Source organism: Panthera onca, chromosome C1 (genome assembly GCF_046562875.1).
Source record: "Panthera onca isolate mPanOnc1 chromosome C1, mPanOnc1 haplotype 2, whole genome shotgun sequence".
NCBI classification, from domain to species: domain Eukaryota; kingdom Metazoa; phylum Chordata; class Mammalia; order Carnivora; family Felidae; genus Panthera; species Panthera onca.
In genome coordinates, this window is record NC_138346.1 from 141,877,247 (window position 1) to 141,898,844 (window position 21,598).

Consider the following 21,598-nt stretch of genomic DNA (forward strand, 5'->3'; position numbering starts at 1 on the left):
GACACAGGAGAACTGTTTTCTTTCCCTAGCAACTAAAACGGGAAGAAAGATTAATTTTATCTAGATTGAGTGTTGTGTTTCAGGTGAACTAGGATTAAATCAGTATAATTTTAATTTGGCCAGGAATAATTTTAAAGTGGTTGCGTTTATCTCCTTCTCCAATGGCAGAAGTATGCATCCTGGCTAACCTACTTGTGGTACCCAAGGCGTGTTGGCCATTTCTTATAATGCTTCTTCGTGGGTTCTTCCCTTTAATGTCATCATTTATGGAACCTCTTATTTTTCCAGCAAACTGCTTCCTTGGGATTTCAGTAAAAATAAAATCTCGTATTTTGTGTTTATTGCTTGGGATCATAACCAACCTAGTATTAGAACTGACAGTGGCATTCATAGGTGGAGTTAGGCAAGTATCTGCATCTGTTCTCTTTTACAGAAAAATTTTTATTCCAAGAATATTAAGTTTTGCTTCCCACTGGGTAAAATAAGGACCCCACTATGAGAGCATTGAATAATCAAAACAAGAAATAAGTTAGTTTAACCTTCGCAGATTCTTCCAGGAGTCGCTGTTCTCAGAACATTACTTCAACTCATGCTACTATGCTGTAAGAAGATTCAAAATTGTTATAATCATTCAGTATGATGTCTCTGTGCACAGAAGGTTGAGGACTTACCCAGCTTTTCTCAGCGTCATGGTGTATATCAACTTCTTATCTACTGTATGATTTTCGTTATGGTTTCTGACTCATGAATGCCATGATGGGTTGAATATTTGGTATTTGAAAACTGCAGCTATGACAAATATTTGTGATGTCCAGTGCATATTACAAGGAAAACAAGATTAGTGACCTCTGATCTTTGCCACACAAAAAAAGCATTCGAGCTCTCTAGGTTAGGAGGCAGTGGTGAGGAAAGAGAATTGAGCCTACGTGCCGAGTCCAGCTCAGTCAGTCCATAAGCCACCACAGAGGTGTTCTGAGGGTTTACTTTTAGTTACATTTTAACATGCTCTCTTTTGTTCTGTCCCCATGGATTCATTTTTAACATTACTTCATTATATGTATTTTTGTGGAGCCACTTAAATAACTTGGAACAAAAAGAAGAGTTTTTAACAATTAACAAAACTTATTCAGTGGAATAAACAATTCAACTAAAAATCATTTAAAGGTATCTCTATTAACATTTATATGTTATAGTTTCATCTCAAATATGATCTTAAATTTATTTTAAACCTTCAAAACTAAAGAAAGATATCTAAGTATAATTATAGTAAAGGTCAGAGGGAAATCTACAAATAACCTTCTACAAATATCTGTATATTTGAATAATGGATGTATTTGTCCTTTGTTTTTAAGCAAAGCAGTTCTATGGAGAAGTAGGTTTTTTGGTGATTTTGGCTTGTGTCCCTGAATTTGGTTCACCTGAACTAAGGCTTAATGACTGAGAAAGTAGCTTGACTCCTCAGCTGAAAAGCATTATAAAACATACAAAGTGCCAGTATGGTAGAGTGTGCTGATAAAAGGGACATCAACACATTGTAAGACCTTGAAAGATTTCTAAAACGCCCTACCTTGTTGCACAGGCTTAAGTGAGGAAATGAGGGAACAGAAAAGGAGGATGGTAGAAATCAGATGAAGCCAGGGTGAAGTCAGTAAACAGTTCTGTAAAACCAAGTGTAACGGTAAAGGTGGGGCCTGAGCTTCCTAATGTCTAACACAAAAATCAGTCCTACGTGCAGTATTGATATAAAAACTGCTTTAGAGAAACATTTATTCCTTATTATTAAGACCTGAGAAACTGTCTCATGGGTCCCCATAACAAGGATGTCTGATGAGAGGCCATACTTGGCTGTCAAGGATCCATGGCAGTTTTAAAAAGAAAAGGGGGGGGGGGGGTGGTTGAGAGCTATATAGAAAAGTTTAATAAAAACTTGAGTAACTGAGATAAATTTATGGGATTCCCACTTTTAGAAACAGTAAGTTGCAAGAAAACAAATGAAAAAAAAAAATGTTAATACCATTTCTGAGGTATGTATAGGTACTTTTTCCATTCAGTTTCTCCATTACAGACAACTACCGTTCAGAGTAACAACCTAGGACATTTTATTGGAAGTTTTCAGTAAGGACTGAAACAAAAAATGCATTCTAAATAGCTGTTCCCCAAGCATCTGACCAATTAAAATGTAAGATGCAGGTCTTCTCATTATTACATAAGCTAAAATGAGGAAGAAAGGTTTCTAGTTTTAAAAGTGAAGAAGGAATGCTTCCGATTAATAGCTTCCAAGAAGCAGAGTTTATAGCATGACCTGTTATTAACTATCCTAGCAGATCAGTGTTGTATCAAAGAAATGAAACCTCAAAACGAGCTAGGAGATGTGAAGTTAGATAACAGTGGAGAGTTCCTGACGTGGAAAAAAACGTGATTAGTAAATACATCAACAGTGAGGAAGGCAAAATTATTTTAGGTACAGGTGATGGGTGGTGCATAGTGTATGTTCCAGTTATCGCTGTGTAACAAATTACCCCCCAAAGCTCAGTGACTCCAAACAAACAACCACTGTGTTTTTATAAATCATGATTTGGTGGGTCAAGGCGTGGCTGGGTGATTTGGGCTCCACATGGTATTAAGATGAGGTCACTCTGGTATTCAGCTAGTAGCTGAGTAGATCTGGATGGTTCAAGATACTTCCCTAACATGTTAGCACCTTATAATGTTCTATTTTGGGCTCAACGCATAGTATTTAGGAAATTCTCCCTACCTGCCTCCTTCCTACTCACCCCTCCGGAGGAAAAAGGATTGAAGTGAACCCAAGATACTGGGCTCTATCTTTGTAAGTGAAGAGAATTGCTGTATTAACAAGTCTGAAAATGTGCAGTCACTCTTGCCCTGTTAGGGTACAGGTCTACCTCCTCTCTTCCAGGGAAGATGGGAAACTGGAGTTGGGGCTATTCTGAGCCTCACTTTCTCTACTAAAAGTAGGGGATGATGGGAATATAAATTATTCCCTCACAACTTAGCTGAGAAGTCCTTCAGTGTCCCCAGCTGTGCGATGAGTGGTACTTTCCCTCCCATGGGCTTTTCTTATGGTTACAACCAGGATTACAAAGGAGGGACTGGTAGGGCTCAGGCACCAAATCTGACCTCAGACCCCATGCAACATACTGAAATTCTGACATCTTGTTCATTAAGGGGAGAAAAAGTGAAATATGGATATGAAAACTATGGTTAGATTTGGTTCCAGTTACCATGAGAATTTTAGTTACCATATGCAGTGAAGAATATTACAAATGATGAGAAGGTGTTTTCCTCGACCTTTTTAAATGATAGGAAAGAAATATGTGCTTGTAGTCACCCATGTGAAAAGAAATGTATGAAGTTCAGTCTCATTCTCTCCTACACCTACTCCTCCACCCTCCATAGAGTAACATGCTAAAGTAAACACAAAAAAGACACACATTGTGGTTAGACTTTGTAGATATTAATGTTAGCGTATTATCAGCAAGACTTATTTTTTCCCTTAAATGTATGTATGTATGTGTGTGTGTACTCAGATTTATACACATAGACGTTGCCAAAATAGCAATGAACATTGAGAAGAACAAGTCCTAGCTTAATTCCGGAATGTGAAGCTCATCAAAACCTTGGCTAATTTGTCTAACGTCTGCCCTTCCAGCCAAATCTGCCACTACTTCCGACTTGAGCTTCGCAAAAGTTCATCTCAGCTGCCTTGATATAGAGGGGAGTTAAATTTTTAGGTAACTGTGTATGTGTGTACATACAAAACATATATAATAATTTAGGTAACCTCAGGTAAACCTACGAAGTAGATGTTACTATTACCGTCATTATGTAAGTTAAGAAACAGGCACAGACAGCTTAAGAAGTAACTTGCCTAAGGTCACAGAACTAGTAAGTGTAACTCTTGTCACACTTGTATTTTAGCCTTGCACTATAACTATCTGCATACCTGTTTCCACATCACCAACAAAATCTGCTGAGCTTTGTTCCTTTCTTTACTAGTTACGGAACACATAATTTGTAGCTGAGAATGTGGCTACCTGGAAAAAGAAAAAAAGCTATGATTCTCACCTTTCTATGGGATGTGAGTGAAAACAGTATGTGCAACTTCTGGGAAGTGTCCCTGAGATGAGTGAGCTTGGAGTGGGACTCTGTCCCTTTATTTTCTCCCCACTAACTAGTATGTTGACCTGATGGCAGGAGAGGAGCAATCGTCTCGGAACATCAGGAGGAGGCTGCATTTTAAGGTGAAAGAATAAAAAGGAGCCTGGGTGTCTCTTGATCCAGTAGTTGCCACTGCCTGATCTTTCACCTGAGGAAGACACCTCTATCTTGCTAAATGCACTGTTTGAGTTTCCTGCCACTCACAGCCAAAGCCAATCCTAATTAATGGGAGTATCGATCCATGGCTCCCTGCCCCACACTAGGGTGAACTCTTAAGAAAATGCACTCTATCTCACCTTTGTATGTCTTTCCTACGTGGTTCTTTATGCTAGTACTCAAGAATATAAATCAAATTGAGGATGAATGAGATTATAAAATATTTCTTAATATTTTATATTAAGATGGAGAACCCCAGATCAGGAGGAAGCTGAATGAAACCACTCCCGGCCTCTGGTCTTTCAAGTCTTTATGGACCACAGGCAGCAGTAGGATGAGAGTGTCTCCACCCCTTCAGGCAACTCCTTCTTTGTCAATACCTTCCTGGAGTCCTGGGTGTGTGGGGCAGAGCTGGAAAAGAGCACAAAGAAAATAGGTCTTCAAAAATGAACACCTTTGGTTTTCCCTTGACCTTCATGCTTGTATCCCCCTCTCTTCCTACCTGCCTTAGAAGAGCAGATATTTTCCCATCATCTCTAGGCTACTCTTTTCATCTTATTCCTGATGATCTTTGCATCTTAATTTAAGATGCAAGTTTAAGAATTAAAATCTTTGCATCTTAATTTTCTCATCTGTAAAACGGGGATAATCATTACTTGCTAGGATCTGGGGAGTAATTAAATGGTGAGGGCTAAACTGGTTGGCATAAGCAGTTGTCTGGAAAACTGCTAGACGTTTGCCTTTTCCTCTTGACTCCCTTCTCTAGAGGCACCTTGCTCCATCAATTCTTGGAGAGAATACTTCCTCCTAGTTTTCTTCCTACTTCTCTGGCTACCCTTTCTTGGACTCTTTGAAAACCTCATTCTTTGCCTATCCATCAAATGCCTGTGTTCTGGGTTTCTCCCCACACCACCCCTAGTTCCAGCCTCCATCGTTTTTTTTTTTTTAAGTTTATTTATTTTTGACAGAGCGCGCGCGTGCGCGCATGAGTGGGGGAGGGGCGAGAGAGGGAGGCACAGAATCCAAAGCAGGTTCCAGGCTCTGAGCTGTCAGCACAGAGCCTGACACAGGGCTTGAACTCACAGACCACAAGATCATGACCGGAGCCGAAGTCGGATGCTCAACTGACTGACTCACCCAGGCGCCCCAGCCTCCATCATTTTCGTACCTAAACAACTCAAAGTCCCTTGAACTGGTCTTCCAGCTTCCAGTCCTGCACTGTTCCAGCCAGATATCCACACTATAGCCAGAGTGGGGACAGAAAGCACACATTGAATAGTCACACTGCTTCCTACCTAAAAAGCTGTTCAGTGGTTTCCCACTCACTACCTTTTCTGTCAAGTCCACAGTCCTTAACATGTTTGTATAAGACCTTCAGGACACAGTGCCTGCTGGAATCACTGTAAAGAGATACTTTGTTTACATGTTTCTCCACTCTTAACAGGAGGAGCTCCTAAACAGTGTACTTATGCCTGAGATCCAGCATATAGTAAAATGTAAGTAGTCAATAAATGTTGGATGAAGTTCAGAAAATCTTTAATGGACAAGTAGTATCACAAGGCTGCCTATATGAAAGTGATCTAGGGAACAGACAAAATGTTTTTTTTCCCCTTCATCATTAACATTAGGTTTTGTTTTTGTTGTTTTTTCTTTTGCTTTACCCTTTCAAAACTTAACTTTTTTGTTACAAGGATAAGATAGACTTCATATGAAAAAATTCAAACATTACAATGAGATATAAAAAAAGAAGGCCCACCCCCCCCCCCCATATCACTGTTCTTCCTGCTCCAGCATTGTTAACTGCATATGATTCCAGAAATTTTCTACGCACATACAACCACAGTAATACACATTATTACTATTATTATTAGCATTATTTAGCCCAAGAGAATCATATTAAACATGCTCATTTTCATATTGGCTTTCTTCATATAATCTTGGATATTTTTCCATAGTATACATAAATCTTCCTCGTTTTGTAAAGGTCTGCATTGTATTCAATTATATGGCTCTACCATACTTGCTTCAAACAGTTAAATTGTTTTTTAAATTTTTCAATTGAAGTATAGTTGGCATAGATTAGTTTCAGGTGTACAATATGGTGATTTGACAATTCCATACATTAAGCAATACTCACCATAATAGGTGTAGTTACCATCTGTCACCATACAAAGTTAATACAATATTGACTATATTCCTTGTGCTGTACTTTTCATCCCTGTGACTTATTTTATAGCTGACGTTGGTACCTCTTAACATCCTTTACCTATTTATCGCCCATCCTCCCACCCCCAACAACCACCAGTTCATTCTGTGTATTTAGGAGACTGCTTCTGTTTGTTTTCAAACACTTCACTATTGATAGACATCTAGGTCATTTCCAGTTTGGGGCCATTCTAAATAATGCTGCATTTATGGTATATAAACAAATGTCAATCTTTCTAAATATGCAAAAACTGCAAAATACTAGAATACCAAAATAAATACACATCACAACCAAGTAGGATTCACTTCAGGAATGCAAGAAGGGTTGAATATTAGAAAATCTCTCAATATACTGCACAATATTATAGATCAAAGGAGAAAAATCTCCACAGATTACTGACAACTAGGTATAGTTTCTTAATGTGATAAAGTGTGTGTGTGCTCTTAAATAGGTGTGTGTGTGCACGCCAACCCCAAAAGCTAGCATCATGCTTAGTGGAGAAGCATTCCTATAATGATCGGAAACAGGACGACTCAGTCTACTGTCACCATTATCACAAAAATGAACATTTTCAAGAGATACTAGCAGATGCTATTACAAGAGAAATAATAATGAGGCATAAAAAACAGAAAGATAATACTATAATTATTTGTGGGTGATAGATTTCCAAAAACCACAATGTAGTTAACTGAAAAAACTTTTCCTTTTAAAAAAGTGAGATATAATTCACATACCATAACGTTCACCCCTTTAAAATGTGTAGCTTGCTGGGATTTTGTATATTCAGAGTTGAGCAATTGTCATCACTCATTCCAAAACATTTTTATCACTCCCAAAAAATCCCATTAAATACCCATTAGCAGTCACTTCATATTCCCCTTATCCCCAGCACTTAGCAATAACTAATTTACTTCCTGTCTCAATAGATTTGCCTATTTTGAATATTTTGTTTAAATGCAATAATATAATATGTGGTCTTATATGACTAGTTTCTTTTACTTGGCAGAATGTTTTCAAGATTTATCGATGTTGCAACATGAATCACTATTTCATTCCTTTTTATTGCTGGATAATAATATTCCACTGTATGGATACACCATATTTTGTTTATCCACTCATCACTTGATGGACATTTGGGTTGTTTCTACTTTTTGTCTATTAAGCATAATGCTGCTATGAACAATCGTACAAATTTCTGTGTTAACACAGGTTTCACTTCTCTATGAGTGAGATTGATAGGTTCTATAGTAACTCTGTACAAATTTTTGACTCACTGCCAAACTTTTTTCCAAAAAGATACCACCATTTTACATCCCCACTTCTCCACATCCTTGCCAACGTGTGTTATTGTCTGTCTTTTTTATTCCAGCCATCCTAGTGGATGTGAAGTGGTATCCCATGGTTTGGAACTGAAAAGCCATTTTAAATAGTAAAACAGTTCAATTAAGATGGCTACATATAAATTTATTATTTAAAATATCGAAAGCCTTCTTATATACAAACAATAATCACTTAGAAAACATAATGGAATAAAAGACTCCAACAAAAAGGATAAAGTAGGAATAAAGTTAACAAATAATTCAAGATATATAATAGAAAACTTTTATATACTCCTGAAAAGCAACTGAACAAATGGAAAGGCATAGGTGTTCTTTTTTCCCTCCTTTCTGCTCTTAAATAGTAAGATTCAACATAATCAGTTCAATTCTCCCTATATTAATCTATATATAACATGACTCCAATACAAATATCTCCTAAGATTAGAACCAGACTAGCTGTAACTAAAGCTCAAGTAACTAAAGTGAAAAGGCAACGCAGAATTACGGTTTTACCCAAAGACCCAGGCTTCCTGGGTTCCCATCCTGGCATACTGCTTATTATTAGCTGTGTATTCCTGGTCAAGTTACTTAACCTCTCTGTTTCAGATGCCCCTTCCATGAAAGGGGATAATATCTACCTGGTAGAGTTGTCAGGAGGATTAAATGCCTTAAAATGCATAAAGCACTTAGAATAGTACCTGGTATATAATAAATGCTAAATAAGTGCTAGTTATTAACATTATGTGGGAAAAACAATTCAAGAATAGCTGAGGAAAAAATTTTCAAAAAATGTTATGAGAAAGGATTGGCCCCATTAGACATAAAAACAGCACAGTTCTGGTGAATCAGAATGAAGACAGATCAATGGAACAGAATAGAGAATCCAAGCACCCCAATGCAAGTGGAAATTTAGAAAATGATAAAATAGGCATTTCAAATAAATGAGTATAGAAAAGAAGAGTTAGGGTGTTCATTACCAGTGATTCTGGGACGAAATTCCCACCTTACCTTTGATACAAAAGTATATTCTGGATGAAATTAAAATTTAAGTATAAAAATAAAACCAGATAAAGCACTAAAATAAAACATAATGAAATTATTTAAGAATCTGAGTGCAGTATAACCCCAAACCTAGAAGCCATAAAGGAAAAGACTGATAAATCCAAATATATGAATTTCTGTAAGGCAATAAAATAAAATACTATATAGGAAATCAAAAGACAAATCAATTGAGAAAGAATAACTGTAACACATATAAACAAAGGACTGGTTTCCAGAATATGTAAAGAACTACAAACCAATACGAAAATGACCAACTATGCAACAGAAAAATGAACAAAACCTAAGAACAGATAAATAACAAAAAAGAAATACAAATCATTCCCCATATGAAAAAACGCTCAGCTTTCCCTCGTAATAAAAGACATGAATTGACACTACAACTAGAAACCATTTTTCACCTGTTTGATAACACATGGGTCTGTGAGAGTAAAGTGGGTACAATCTCTAGGAGAGCAATTTGGCAATATCTATCAAAGAATGAACAAACCAACCCTTGACCCAACAATCCAACTTCCTAGGAATCTATCCTATAGATATACTTGCACTTGTCTACAACAATGTAAGAACAAGCATGTTCACTGAAGCATTGTAACAGGAAAATATTTACACCTGAATTTCCAACTACTGAAGACTGTTAAATCATTACAATACATATGTACAATGGAACAAGGCAGGTCTACCTATATTAAGTGAAAGAGCAAGTGTAGCATACTACCAATTGTATATCAACAACATCAACAGAGACAACAGATATAAAAATTGACATGTGCATAAAATAAATTTGAAAATATTTCCAAGAAACCATTTTCACTAATGGTTATAAAGAGAATTGAAAGGCTTGTAAGCTTATATAAAGCTTATAAAGAGAATTGAAAGGCTAAGGTATAGGAACAACAACGCTTACTTTTCTCTGTATGTTTTTTTGACAATTTTGGATTTTTAATTTTTTGCATCAAATTTGTTACAGTGAATTTTGAAAAGCCCATTCATTGATGTACTTTCATTTAGTGAGGTGGAACCCTAATCACATGCAAACCTATGAGTTGTCAGAAGAGATGCAAGATAGCAATCCCTGCCTGGAGGAGCTGACAGGCAGAACGGACCTGGGACCTCTTAGCACTGGAATCCTGGGATTGAGGAGCGGGCGTTCTTACCAGAAATGCAGATTCCTGGGCCCCATCCCCAATCGACTCCATTCGAGGCCCTCAACTACGCCCAGGAATCTGCATTTCTGACAGGATCCTACTGGGGATTCCGGTACGTGACAATTTTGAAGCCTCCGGGACTGGAAGGGCAGTCAGCCTGCACAGCGCAGGTCACGGTGTAGGCCCATTTTCTCATCCTTCCCGCGCCCTCCCTAGTGCTCACCGCCGCGCTCCGAGCTAGGGGGTTGTCAGCACAGGAGCGTGGGGGACACTCCTCCGGAACAGCCGAGACCCGGGCCAACTTTGTGCCGAAATGGCGAGGCCTCGCTTGGGCCACCGGCCGGAGCCGTTCCTCCCAGGTCCTGGATCAGGTTCCGCTGTCAGCTGGGCCCAGATCCTGAGCCACAGAGCTGAGGAAGCGGGGCGGGGGGCGAGCGCACTGGCGCGAGCGGCTAGAGGTGGAACGGCCGCAGAAGCCCAATGCAGAAGGAGAAAGGGCAGAGATGGAGAGGCAAGTTCAACCGTTTAGGGAAAAAAATAACGGGGAGAGAAACGATGGGGTCAGAAAATAATTTCGGGGGGGAAATCGGGAAAAACTGCGACTCCGCCGGGACTCGAACCCGGAACCTTTGAATGCCTTCAGCCTCTAGAAGTCCAATGCGCTATCCATTGCGCCACGGAGCCACCTGTTGGAGTCTTCGCGCATCTGCTGTGTTAAGCCAGAGGCGACGGCCCCGCGCCCTTCCCACCGCCCCCTGAGCCGTCCCCCCAGCCATCCGTCTGTCTTGCCGAGACCACGGTATTGCTAGCCTGGGTAGCGGCCACCAAACGTGAGCCGAAGGCGCCCGTCCTTCCCCAGCGGCCGCCTCACACGAGGTCGCCGAGCCCTGCGACTCCGCCGGGCCCCAGCCGGTCGGTCCGAGGGCTGCCAGAGCCGGGTCCTGGGCCTACCCGGGGCGCCGCCGTATCTGGCCGCTCAGGACAAATCACACCCTCGCTCTTCCTCCCCGGTCCCTTCCTGCCCCGAGCGCCCCCGCCTACCGGGTCTCTCCGGCGGCCGCTCCCGCCCCGCCCTGGCCCCGGCGACACGGAACCAGGCCGGCCGTTGCGCCGTTAAGCCGGGCCGGTAACGCCGGGCACTTACGTCGCACCTTTTAGCCGCCGATCTCGAGCGGCGGCCCCTCCCGGGTCCCTGGCTCTTCCCTGGCGGGCCGCGGCGACGTCTGTGTGCGTGCTTGTGCGTGTTTTATTTGCGCAGGGTTCGGTAAAACGGGGTTTGGGTTGCATTTCGCTCCCCACAGACCCAGAGCCGAATTTCTGAGGTATCCGGGCTCTGGTGGACTGAGGGGGGCGACGCGCCCCGCGCCTGGCATCCTCTGAGAGCTTGTCCGAGGGCCGGGAGCTGTGTCCGCGGGCGCCGGGCGGCCGCCCCCAGCCCGCGCCTCAAGACCACGCGGTTGCGTGGGCGGCAGCCGTGAGGGTGGCTGCGCGCGTGGGAGCGCCGGGAGCATGCGTGTGCGGGTGCGTGCGGCTGGAGGGCGCGCGCCCGAGCGCTGCCGCGGGGTTCCCGGGGCGGCGGGAGGCGGCCAAGCCAGTGGCTCCTCGGAATGGCGTGGTCGCCACGAATCAGGTGGGTGATGGGGGGGGGGGGGGGGGGGCTCAGTGCCCCAGTAGTCCCCAACAGCGCGACCCCGAAGCCACTTGAAATAGACAGTCTAAGTAAATACTGCGTGGTTGCTATGCAACCGCTGCAGACAAAACCCCAGGGCCTCCCTCTTCAATCAGTTTGCGGCTTTCCGAGCCCCGCCCACGTAGAAATTTCGGCTCTGCAGCTGTGCGCGCTCTTCAGGTCTGTCCTCGGCCCACCATTGCACCAAACCACCAGCAGCCACAGCTCACGCCATGCCTCACGCCATTCGTCCCTGCCTAGCATCATCAGGCATCAAAGCAGAGTAGTCTCTCAGTGTTCTAAAGAGGGAAAGAGCACCGTTAACTCCTCAACGGTGCTATGAGGCAGCTACTATTGTCCCCTTCAGAAAGAAGGGACACTGCAACTAAGAGAGGTTAAATTAATTGTGTAGGGACACCCAGCTAGTAAGTATCAAGAACTGTGAAGAATCTGAGATTTTACCCTCCTTGCAGGCTAACACATTAGCTTGCCACAGCTTCATGGGTGCTGACAGAGCACACGAGAGTACTGGGTCATAAATGAAAGACTTACAGCAAAAGCAGTAGCCGCAGTGTCAACATGTTTGTGTTGGGTTCCGAACCCCAATTCTCACAGGAATGAAGCAGATGGGCCCAGATGGATGCTTGCACACAAAATGGATTGCATTACAGGAGAGAAATGCTAAACTTGGGGAACCCACCATTTTATAGCAAGCAGTAAGCAAGACTGCTCTTTGTCCTATGGGAGACACCCTCAAGTTTGCTCACTGTAAGCACAACCCTGAGAAATGGCCCAAGTGAGCAGGCTTTTGCATCTTAGTGCAAGGATCCTTAGTGTGCAAGGATTCTGAGGGCCCATGGTTGCCTGTCTCTCCAAACAGTAAGTGGCAGGACCCTGATTGCTGTCAGGCCTGTTTCATTCCACCATAATATAAGTAACATTCCTTGACAACAAGCATTTTGTGTATAACATTGTTATGCCCTCTTTAATAAAGATTAGTGAAATAAAATATGTCTTTGCAAGCATCAAGGAATTCTTACATGTGCAAAATTAGCCTGTAAAATAGAATATGACTTTAAATCATATTTACATAAATCTTTACTGAACTCTGCAATGTACCAGGCACTTGTGGCATCTGTCTTCACTGGTTCTTGGAGTTGAACATGGAGGAACAGAGGAAGAGACAGGTGTTCAGTGCCCCTGTGGAAACACTTTGCAGAGGAATTTTGTCTGGAGGTGTTGGTGCCAACTCTCAAATGATGAGTCATTGACATAAGTAACAATTCAGACTCATATATAAAAGTTCTGCGTAGGGGACATTGGGAAAGAGACAGCATGCTAGAGGATGATGTGTGTGTTCCTTATTCCACTTGATGAATCAAACAAAGAATTTTGGATATTTGATTCCTTTTACTAGTTGAGATCAAAGCTCCTTCTCCTGTCATGGAAAACACTACCAAGATACAGGGTTAGCAGACAGTGTGGGAAAATGAGGCTAACAAACTCTGCTAGCAATCGAGGTTGCACTTTTTACCCCCTACAGTTAGAAGACTGGGAAAGCCACAGTGGAACAAGCTCTGTGTGTGTTCTATGACAATTAATAAGCGCTTTATAGTGAATCTAGCTTCAGAGACAGTAATGTTAGCACGTAAAGGGAATGAAAATGTGTATTTAGTTTCCATCTGAGAAGAAAGATTCAGTATGTTTTAAGTCTTAAGCCTTTCCTAACTTTAAAAGATGAATTTTTTCAGACAGTACATACAGTAAACAGCAGCCATTATAAAACCGGAGCCATACTCCAAGTAAAAAAAAAAATTACCTCTTCCTTCCTGCCGACAGAGGGAGCCAAAGCATGAACTGTAACCACCTCCACTCAGGCTGATCACACCCAATTCGAGTTTCCTGAACAGCAAAGCCCTAAATTAAATAGAACTTCATTTTGGTGTTTTAAAGTTCAAATCCATCCCTGGGAGACTGCAGTCACACTTTTCATGTTTGTACAGCAGAATTATTTTTAAGTTACTATGTTGTTCTATTTGCAGTGCTTACTAGTAGCTCTAGCCTCCCCCAGAAGGCCTAGAAATCTATAGTGTTGTGTATTTTCGCTAGCTTTGCTTTGCTTCAGAGGGAGAAGGTCATTGGAGTATGGATTTAACTCAGTTCATGGAGTGTTTAGGGAGGATATACCTGGGTCTACTGTGGGAGACAGAGTGGAAGTTTAAGACACAATCCAAGGAGACCCAATTCCTTGGGAGAAATGTGACCAATGACAATGAAGCAATACGCAAATAATGCAGCACAGCATATGAAAACAAATGGCAAAGTGTGATGGGCACCCCTGCCAGTGTAAGGTTTTTCAGTTTCCACTCCCAAATAATAAGTATGTACTACTATATTAATTATAAGCATACCCCAATTAGAAGTTTTAGAAGGATGAGATTTTTTAAAAAAAGTAAAGATGCTGAGGTTTGGAGCACAGACTATAAAGTCACACTCCTGGTGTTCACATCCTGGCTCTGACTCTGATTTGAAAGACATAATCCTCAACTTCCCAGAGCCTTTCTTTCCTCATCTGAAAAAGTCCCAAAGTTGTTTTGAGGATTGCAGAAATTAATCCTTGCAAGGGTTTATCTCAGGCCTGGCACATGGTAAGTGTGTAACAAGTGTTTGCTGTTATTATTAGCAAGAAACTCTCAATTAAGAAAAAAAAAAAAAAGCCACAGCCTAAAGGAACAAACCAGAGTTCAGATACAGCATCAGCTAAATTTGTCACAACCCATGACCCAGCTCCTACTGGACTGTAGACATCATGTCTGTTACCAAACAGAACACCCAGCTTCTCAGTCTGAAAGCTGGAAACATTTACCTTCAGCTTCATGATTTCCTCAGTTCTGTCTCAAAGAACCTTGAGTGGATTCTTATTTCTACTTGTGCAACCGCATGGTTTTCCAAAACGAAAACTTTTTGCCAGACAAAATCCCTCAACATTTAAATGATGGCCCTTTTCATCCTAAAAAATCTTAGCACGGAAGTATTAGCTAGACCAATAACCAAACTACATAGGTGGCAAGATGGGAATAAGGAAAAGACAATAAGATTTTCCAAGATGAAGAAATATAGACATTAGGACAGAAAAGAGGGACAAATAGGCCCTTACAGAAGTACCATGGGGGGTGAGGAGTTAAATGTGTTGGGAGATTAGGTTGGACAGGTAGGATTGAGGCCAAGTGTGACAAAGCAGCCTGGGCAGGCCTGGTTCAGGATGAGGAATGTGGATGTAATGCAACAGGCAATGGGGAGCTACTAGGTTCTTTTGGTGTGTGCTTTAGAATGACTGGGCTTTAGAAAATGATTTAGGAGGTGGCGTGCAGGCTGAATGGGGGTGTGGGGCAAGGGTCAAAGGGTATGCATTTCATTAAATGCATACTTGGTGTTTTCCTATGCTGCTTCATCTCTTCAGCAAGTGATGATTGAGGGTCTACATGAGATCCAAAGAAAAAAGACATGTGCCTGGTTTATAAGCCTAATTGAAATGAACACAGATACACAACCAACTGTGATGCTGGCTCAAGAGGTCTCCAGGTGAGGTACAGGCGGAACGGGACTTTAGGGGAGAGAGATTTCATCCAGAGAGAGGGAATTAGGGAGGAAGGCCACATATGAAAACATTCTCTAACCTACGGCCAATTTGTGCTCAGGGATACTGGCAGGGATTAGCATACAGCCTGGGGGATGTGATGAAGAAGACCAGTCTGGGAAAATGGTAGAGGCTGAGCAGTCCAATGCATGGTGTGAAAAAGGGTCAAGCTAACTTGGCCTTGGTTGCAGCTAATTTGGCCTTGGTGCTGGTAGAGTAGGTCACTGGGGTTCAGGGTGCTAGTGACAAAGTCAAGTGTGGGTCAGTTCCGTGGTTCTGTGCCATCAGCCCATTCTCAAGAGGACGAGAATCACAGCTGAAGATAAATGGAACATGATTGAGCCCTCAAAGGGAAGGGCTTGGGAAATGCTGGTTGAAAATCTCAGACAAGTAGGCTGGTGTTCGGGGGAGGGGGGCCTATTCACAAAGGGAAAGTGGGGTAGAAGCAGGTATTCATGTTCTGAGGAAGGCAGAGCCAGCTCTGGACCTTGTGGCTGGGTTGACTGGGTTGCTGAGCAGGTTTCTAAGCAGAGCAGAGCTCAGGAAGGATGTAGGACCATCCTGCAGGTGGCAGTCACCATCTGCTGTTGAGATGGCTGGACAAAGGCCAAGCCTGACCCTAGTCTGGGTTTGGTCAGGCTTTGCGCCTGCAGATAGCACATTTGTTCTTTTACGCATTGAGCATGGCTAAATGCGGGGCTCCGCACTAGTTGTGTTGTGTTTTGTTTTGTTTTGTTTTGTTTTGTTTTAGCTCCTCAGGTGATTTTCATATGCAGCCAAGTATGAGAACAAATGCTTTCTGCCCATTCCTACTACAGTGATGACCATGGCCCAGGAGCATCAGCAGAGCCTGTAAGATGGACAGAAATGCAAGGTCTCAGACCTTCCCCAGACCTGCTGATCAGAATCTGCATTTTTTTTTCTTCAGGGCGGGTGGAGTGTGGTGTTTTTCCAAGGGGGCAAAGAAGGCTCACAGGATGCAATATGTGGCTTGGGGTATGTGTGGGGGTAGTTTGTGGGGCAAGGAGAGGATGAGCTGGGGTGGGTGAAACCATAATCTGTATTTTAATAAGATCCGCCAGGTGATTCATTTGCATTAAAGTTTGAAAAGCACTGGTTTGGGATTTAGGTATTCAGATTCTCATTAGTCCACTTGGGCTTCTGTTATCAGCATTAATTTAAATTCTCAAGGAGATCTCAAAACTACATCAGAAAGTTCAGGACTAATCTGATTTATTGGCCCAAAACATCAGCTCGGAGGAAATTATGCCCTTTTACTTCCCACTGTGTGGGGAATTGGGGAAGGAAAGGTATGTTGTTAATGACGTCCAACAGAACCTGGGTTGAGTCCATTCCAAGATTGGCAGAAGAATCACTCCAGGCTGCCTTTCTCCTGAGTCAGACTGAGGGACAAGGCTTATGAGTGAGAAGGAAATCTTCCAGGCAGAGGTGTCCAAGCTTTTAGGGTCTCAGCTCTTTCCCCATGGCATGTCTGTCATAGACCCCCAAGTGACCCCAACAACCCTTTGTCTCAATGGGAGTCTTGTTATTTGGCATCAGAGTACTGATTCTAATTAGAAGCATTATTTATTTATTTATTTATTTATTTATTTATTTAGAGCACACGAGCAGGAGAGGGGCAGAGCGGGGGAGAGAGAATCTCAAGAAGGCTCCATGCTCAGCACAGATCCTAACTCGAGGATCTATCCAATGACCCTGGGATCATGACCTGAGCCAAAATCAAGAGCTGGATGCTCAATTGACTGACCTGCCCAGGCACCCCATCTTGTCCATTTTTTAGTTATTTCATTTATTTGTCATTGCTTTAGAATGCCATTTGCTTCACCTTGTCTCCACCAAGTGTGAAAGAATAACATTTTTGTAGGCAGAGGTACTTTTCAAATCTTCATCTACCGCCACCCTATGATCATATAATACCATCATTAAACCCTGTCTGTAGGACAGCCTGGCTCATCTCTGCAAGTCGGTGGGAGGAGGGAGAAAGCCTGAGAGGCTTGGCTAAGTGAGGCAGCGTGGCTTAGTGGGCTTTGGAGGCAGTTGTACAACCCTAGGAAATTACCTCTCTGAATTTTCACACTTCAAAGATGGAGAAAATAATTTCTATTTCACAAGATTGTCATGGGAATTAACTGAACTTCTAACACACTGACATGACATTAAAGGATATAATAATTGTCTATTGGGGCTCCTGGGTAGCTCAGTCAGTTGAGTGTCTGACTCTTGGTTTTGGTTCAGGTCATGATATCAGGGTCATGGGATCAAGCCCCATGTCATGCTCCATGCTAAGCATGGAGCCTGCTTGAGATTCTCTCTCTCTCTTTCTCTCTGCCCCTCTTCTCCTCTCAGGCTCTCTCTCTAAAATTAAAAAAAAAACAAAAAACAAAACCACCACCACCAACAATGTATTACCCTAGACCTTAGCAGTTTAAAACAATAAAAAGTTATTACCTCACAATTTCTATGGGTCAGGGAGCATATGCCAAATGGTTTACACTCAGGGTCTCTCATGAGGTTGTTTGGGGTTGTAGTTATCTGAAGGTTTGACTGGGGCTAGAGAATCTGCTTCCAAGATGACACACTCCTGTGGCAGTTGGCAGGAGGCCTCAGTTCTTTGCCACAGACCCCTCCACGGGGCTACATCCCCCATAGTGAATAATCTAAGAGTGAGAGAGAGAAAGGTGTAAGCCACATATTTTTTTATGACCTAGCCTCAGAGATCACATACCATCACTTCCACTGTATTCTACTGGTCACATGGACCAACTCTAATACAATGTGGGAGGAGACTACACAGTGGTGTGAATACCTGGAGGTGGGAATATTGGCGTCCATCACAGAAGTTGGCTTCCATAGCATCCAGAACATTACTTCTTGCCCCTTTTTAATATGACAGCCATATTCTTGCTCTTCTACTTCAACCAACAAATACTCTGAAAAGGAAGACAGTTAAAATGATTCACCTTTGTTCTTCTCACACTAAATTATTTTGGCTGAGCTGGAAGTTTCCACCCTCACATCAGATTTACAGTCATGACTCAGAAATTTGGGACTAGATTCATAATTTATCCCAGTTCATCTGAAGGCTACAGAGGCGCACAGGGATGTTCCTTGTTTTACTTTTCTTTAGTCCTTGCCCACTTTCCCCTTGAAATGATTTGTTCTATGCATTTTATTATATTCTCAAGATGTCAGGTGGACAATCTCAAGCAATAGCAAGTAAGCTGGCTGAATTTTCCTCCTTGTTCTGGAATATTTGCTCTTGAATACAAATGATTTACTTTTGGATCCCTGACTCTGACTGTAAAACTGAATTCATTTTTATAGTGGTGGGGTCACCATGACTTTTTTCTCAGCTCTTCAGTAGCAGACTTTAAATTCCCAGAAAGGAAAGGGCTAATGAATACCAAGTTCTTCAATGCTAGCAAAGGGGAGCCACAAAGGGATAAAGAGAGGTGCAGCTATTCCCCTCTGTTTTTCTGGGTGATCCTACTTGGTAGCCAAGGGTTTGTCATTTTTAAGCCTGTGGGTAAATAATAATGATAAATAGAAAGACCTCCAGGGTATTGTCATAACAGATTCCATGCGAGAGCCTTGAACATGACTCATGCAGGTGTTGAATAAATGGATGCATGGATGGATAGATGGATGGATGGATGAATTCTTCAGGTACAATATGACCAGGGCTGATACCCAGTTGGTAGTGCCTGTATGGAGTAAGGGTCGGGGTCTATTCCTTTGGTCAAGCTTCTACTCAGCTGTACTGGCACCCATTATATGCTGGTCATTACAGATAGTGCCTAGTCTGGGAGAATGTGGCTCCATGTTGCAAAGTGGGTTACAAAGAAATGTTTAGAATCTAAATGTTATGGCTGATTCATAGGACTGATTAGAGCCTGATTGACTGGGAATCTGGAAGGAGCAGAACCTGATAGTCTCAGAGCTGCAACAAGATGGCTCTTGGAGCAGATGTCAGAATTCAAAGTAAATCAAACTGAGAATGAATGAATATAGCTGTCAGGTAAATCTGGGGGTGAAACCTGGGAGCAACAAAGGAATACAAAGGGAGGAGAGACCAGGAACAAGGGCTAGGTGAACAGAGGCTCCCATAGTTGATAGGAATGAAAAAGGAGCAAGAGGGGAAGGTATATTAATTAAGTTCAGCTGTAAGTGACAGAAAACCAAAGCAACAGAGGCTTAAGTGAACTAGAACTTTATTAACTTGTAGGTAGAGAAATCTGGAAGAGAGCTGTCCATAGCTGATATGGCAGTTTGGGGATCATCAGGGATCCAGACTCCTTTTCTCTTCCTGCTTCATCATCCTCAACATGTGGCTTCTACCTCATGATCAAAGATGGCAGTTCAGACTCCAGGCTTCATGTCTACACTCCAGTCAGTAGTATAGAGGAAGGAGTGAGATGAGCATGCTCTCTCCTTTTGAGATAGGATTTCTCAGTCTTGGTACCACTGGCATTTGGGGTCAGATAATTCATTATTGTAGGGGCTCTCCTGTGCATTGTAGGATGTTAAGCAGCATCCTTGGTCTCTATGCACTAGATGCCAGTGTTGACTTCCTCCTTCCCAGGTGTGACAAACAAAAATGTCCCCAGACATTGCCAAATGTCCCCTGAGGGCACCATCTCTCCAGATAGAGAACCACTGCTGACTTTCTGAGGCCGCACCTGATCCCTTGCTCACATACCATTGATCAGAACTTAGTCACAGAGGCAACTCAGTTACGAGGAGTTGGGAAATGTAGTCTTTATTCCAGACAGCCATGCGCCAGCTAAAACTCAGTTCTACTAGAAGGAAAGAGATGAGAGGTATGGGAGATAATGCAAGTGTGAGGACTCAGATAAACTTGACTGGTGGGTCCCAGATCCCAGCTCCTACCTACTGGCTAAGGATGGAACAGCCTTAAGAAGGAGGATGTATGGTCCCAGCTGCAGCCAGTGGCACCCAGGATCTATGAGGTGGGCACTCTCCTCCCAGAGATAAGCCTTCCTCTGAGAGACAAATATTGGGTTCTCTCTTATTGCCTTTCAACATGTTGCCTAAATAGGGATAGGAGCACGTTACAAGCAATGTTTCCTAGTCTACCCCTCCCCTGCTTGCCCTTTTAGTTCCAACCAGATGGCCCTGGCACAGTCTCCTCCTTCTCTCCTTTCATGCCTCCAGCCCTCCTCTCCTGCTCTCCTCTCCCCCTCCTTTCTTCCTATTAGATGTGCTTCTAAGAGGCCCAGATGTAGAACCCGGAGGCCTGAGAGCCAGGGTGGAGGTAAGTCACTCAACCTCTCTGGCTTCAGTGTCTTCCTCTGTAAAACGAGGGGCCGACCAGATGGCCCCTAGACTCCTCCCTCGCTCTAAAATGCTTCAAATCTTTGGAGCTGCAAGACTGCAGGGTGCAGCAGAGAAAGCCCCTCTCTGATGAGTGGCATCAAGACAGCCCCTGGCTGGGTCTCTGTCTGCCAGACTTCCCTGCCGCGTGAAGTCCCCGCCTGGCAGATGTCACTTAGATTCTCCCCACTGGCTCCAGATAGGCCTGCTTTGGTTAGCTGGCACATGTATCTTGCTACATCTGACCAACTCAAATCATGCCACATGTGCTCATTACAAACCTGTCTTTGCGTCAGTCAGAAGGATGGGGTGCTTCCTGGTCTCCTAGTTAAAGGTCAAAATGGCTCTCATCGTGGCACAGCTGGCTTTGAGAGAGGTTTTGTTTCACTTGTCATATCTCCGTATCCTGTTTAAATTCTGTTTCCCTAGTTAAAGTGTTTTCATTTCTTTGTTTTTTCGATAAGTGCTTCTTGAGCACCTGTTACTCTGCAGGGCCCCAAGAATACAAAAACAAATAAGGCCCTCCCTTTCCGGAGCTGGCAGTGAACATGGCTTTCCCAGTGTGTCCTGATCTTTTCCTACCTAACTCTCCAGCCTATTTCCCTCCTGGCTGCATGGCTGTGCTTGGGTTCCTCCCGCCTGGAGCACTGTCTCCTTCCCTGGCGAGATTTTGCACATGCACATGCTCAGTGTGAACTGGGACCCTACCCCCATCTCTCTCTCTCTCTCTCTCTCTCTCTCTCTCTCTCTCTCTCACACACACACACACACACACACACACACACACGCACACCCCTTCCTCTCTCTGGACCCCCTCATTCTGCATGTTTCAGCTTAAATGGTCAGGGAGACCATCCCTGACTGCCCCGC

At 43.0% G+C, this 21,598-nt stretch overlaps 1 protein-coding gene, 1 long non-coding RNA gene and 1 other non-coding gene across 9 annotated transcripts in view; 1 reads left to right on the forward strand and 2 right to left on the reverse strand.

Annotated features, from left to right (window-relative positions):
• The window catches only part of LOC144617225 (uncharacterized), a 25,154-nt gene extending 13,589 nt beyond the window's left edge, over positions 1–11,565 (reverse strand). For 2 of the 7 annotated variants that reach the window (XR_013557494.1, XR_013557493.1), the window contains exons 1-4: positions 11,109–11,205; positions 5,504–5,575; positions 4,476–4,746; positions 3,965–4,055 (exon numbers count right to left, since the gene is read on the reverse strand). Coding sequence is in view for 3 of the 7 variants with exons in the window: in XM_078451646.2 (XP_078307772.1) it covers positions 4,638–4,746; positions 5,504–5,575; positions 11,212–11,354 (324 nt within the window). In the remaining 4 variants the exon portion in view is untranslated. The other 5 variants (XM_078451648.1, XR_013557492.1, XR_013557495.2 and 2 more) reach the window with 5 other exon arrangements.
• On the reverse strand, positions 10,667–10,751 carry TRNAR-UCU (transfer RNA arginine (anticodon UCU)). Its single transcript is given in 2 exon segments — positions 10,667–10,702; positions 10,715–10,751. It is a non-coding gene; the product is annotated as a tRNA-Arg (tRNA).
• A 28-nt stretch (positions 11,566–11,593) lies between the features above and the next one.
• Positions 11,594–16,918, forward strand: LOC132673815 (uncharacterized). The gene is made up of 3 exons (XR_009608211.2): positions 11,594–11,697; positions 15,197–15,318; positions 16,125–16,918. It is a non-coding gene; the product is annotated as an uncharacterized LOC132673815 (long non-coding RNA).
• Positions 16,919–21,598: the final 4,680 nt, after the last annotated feature.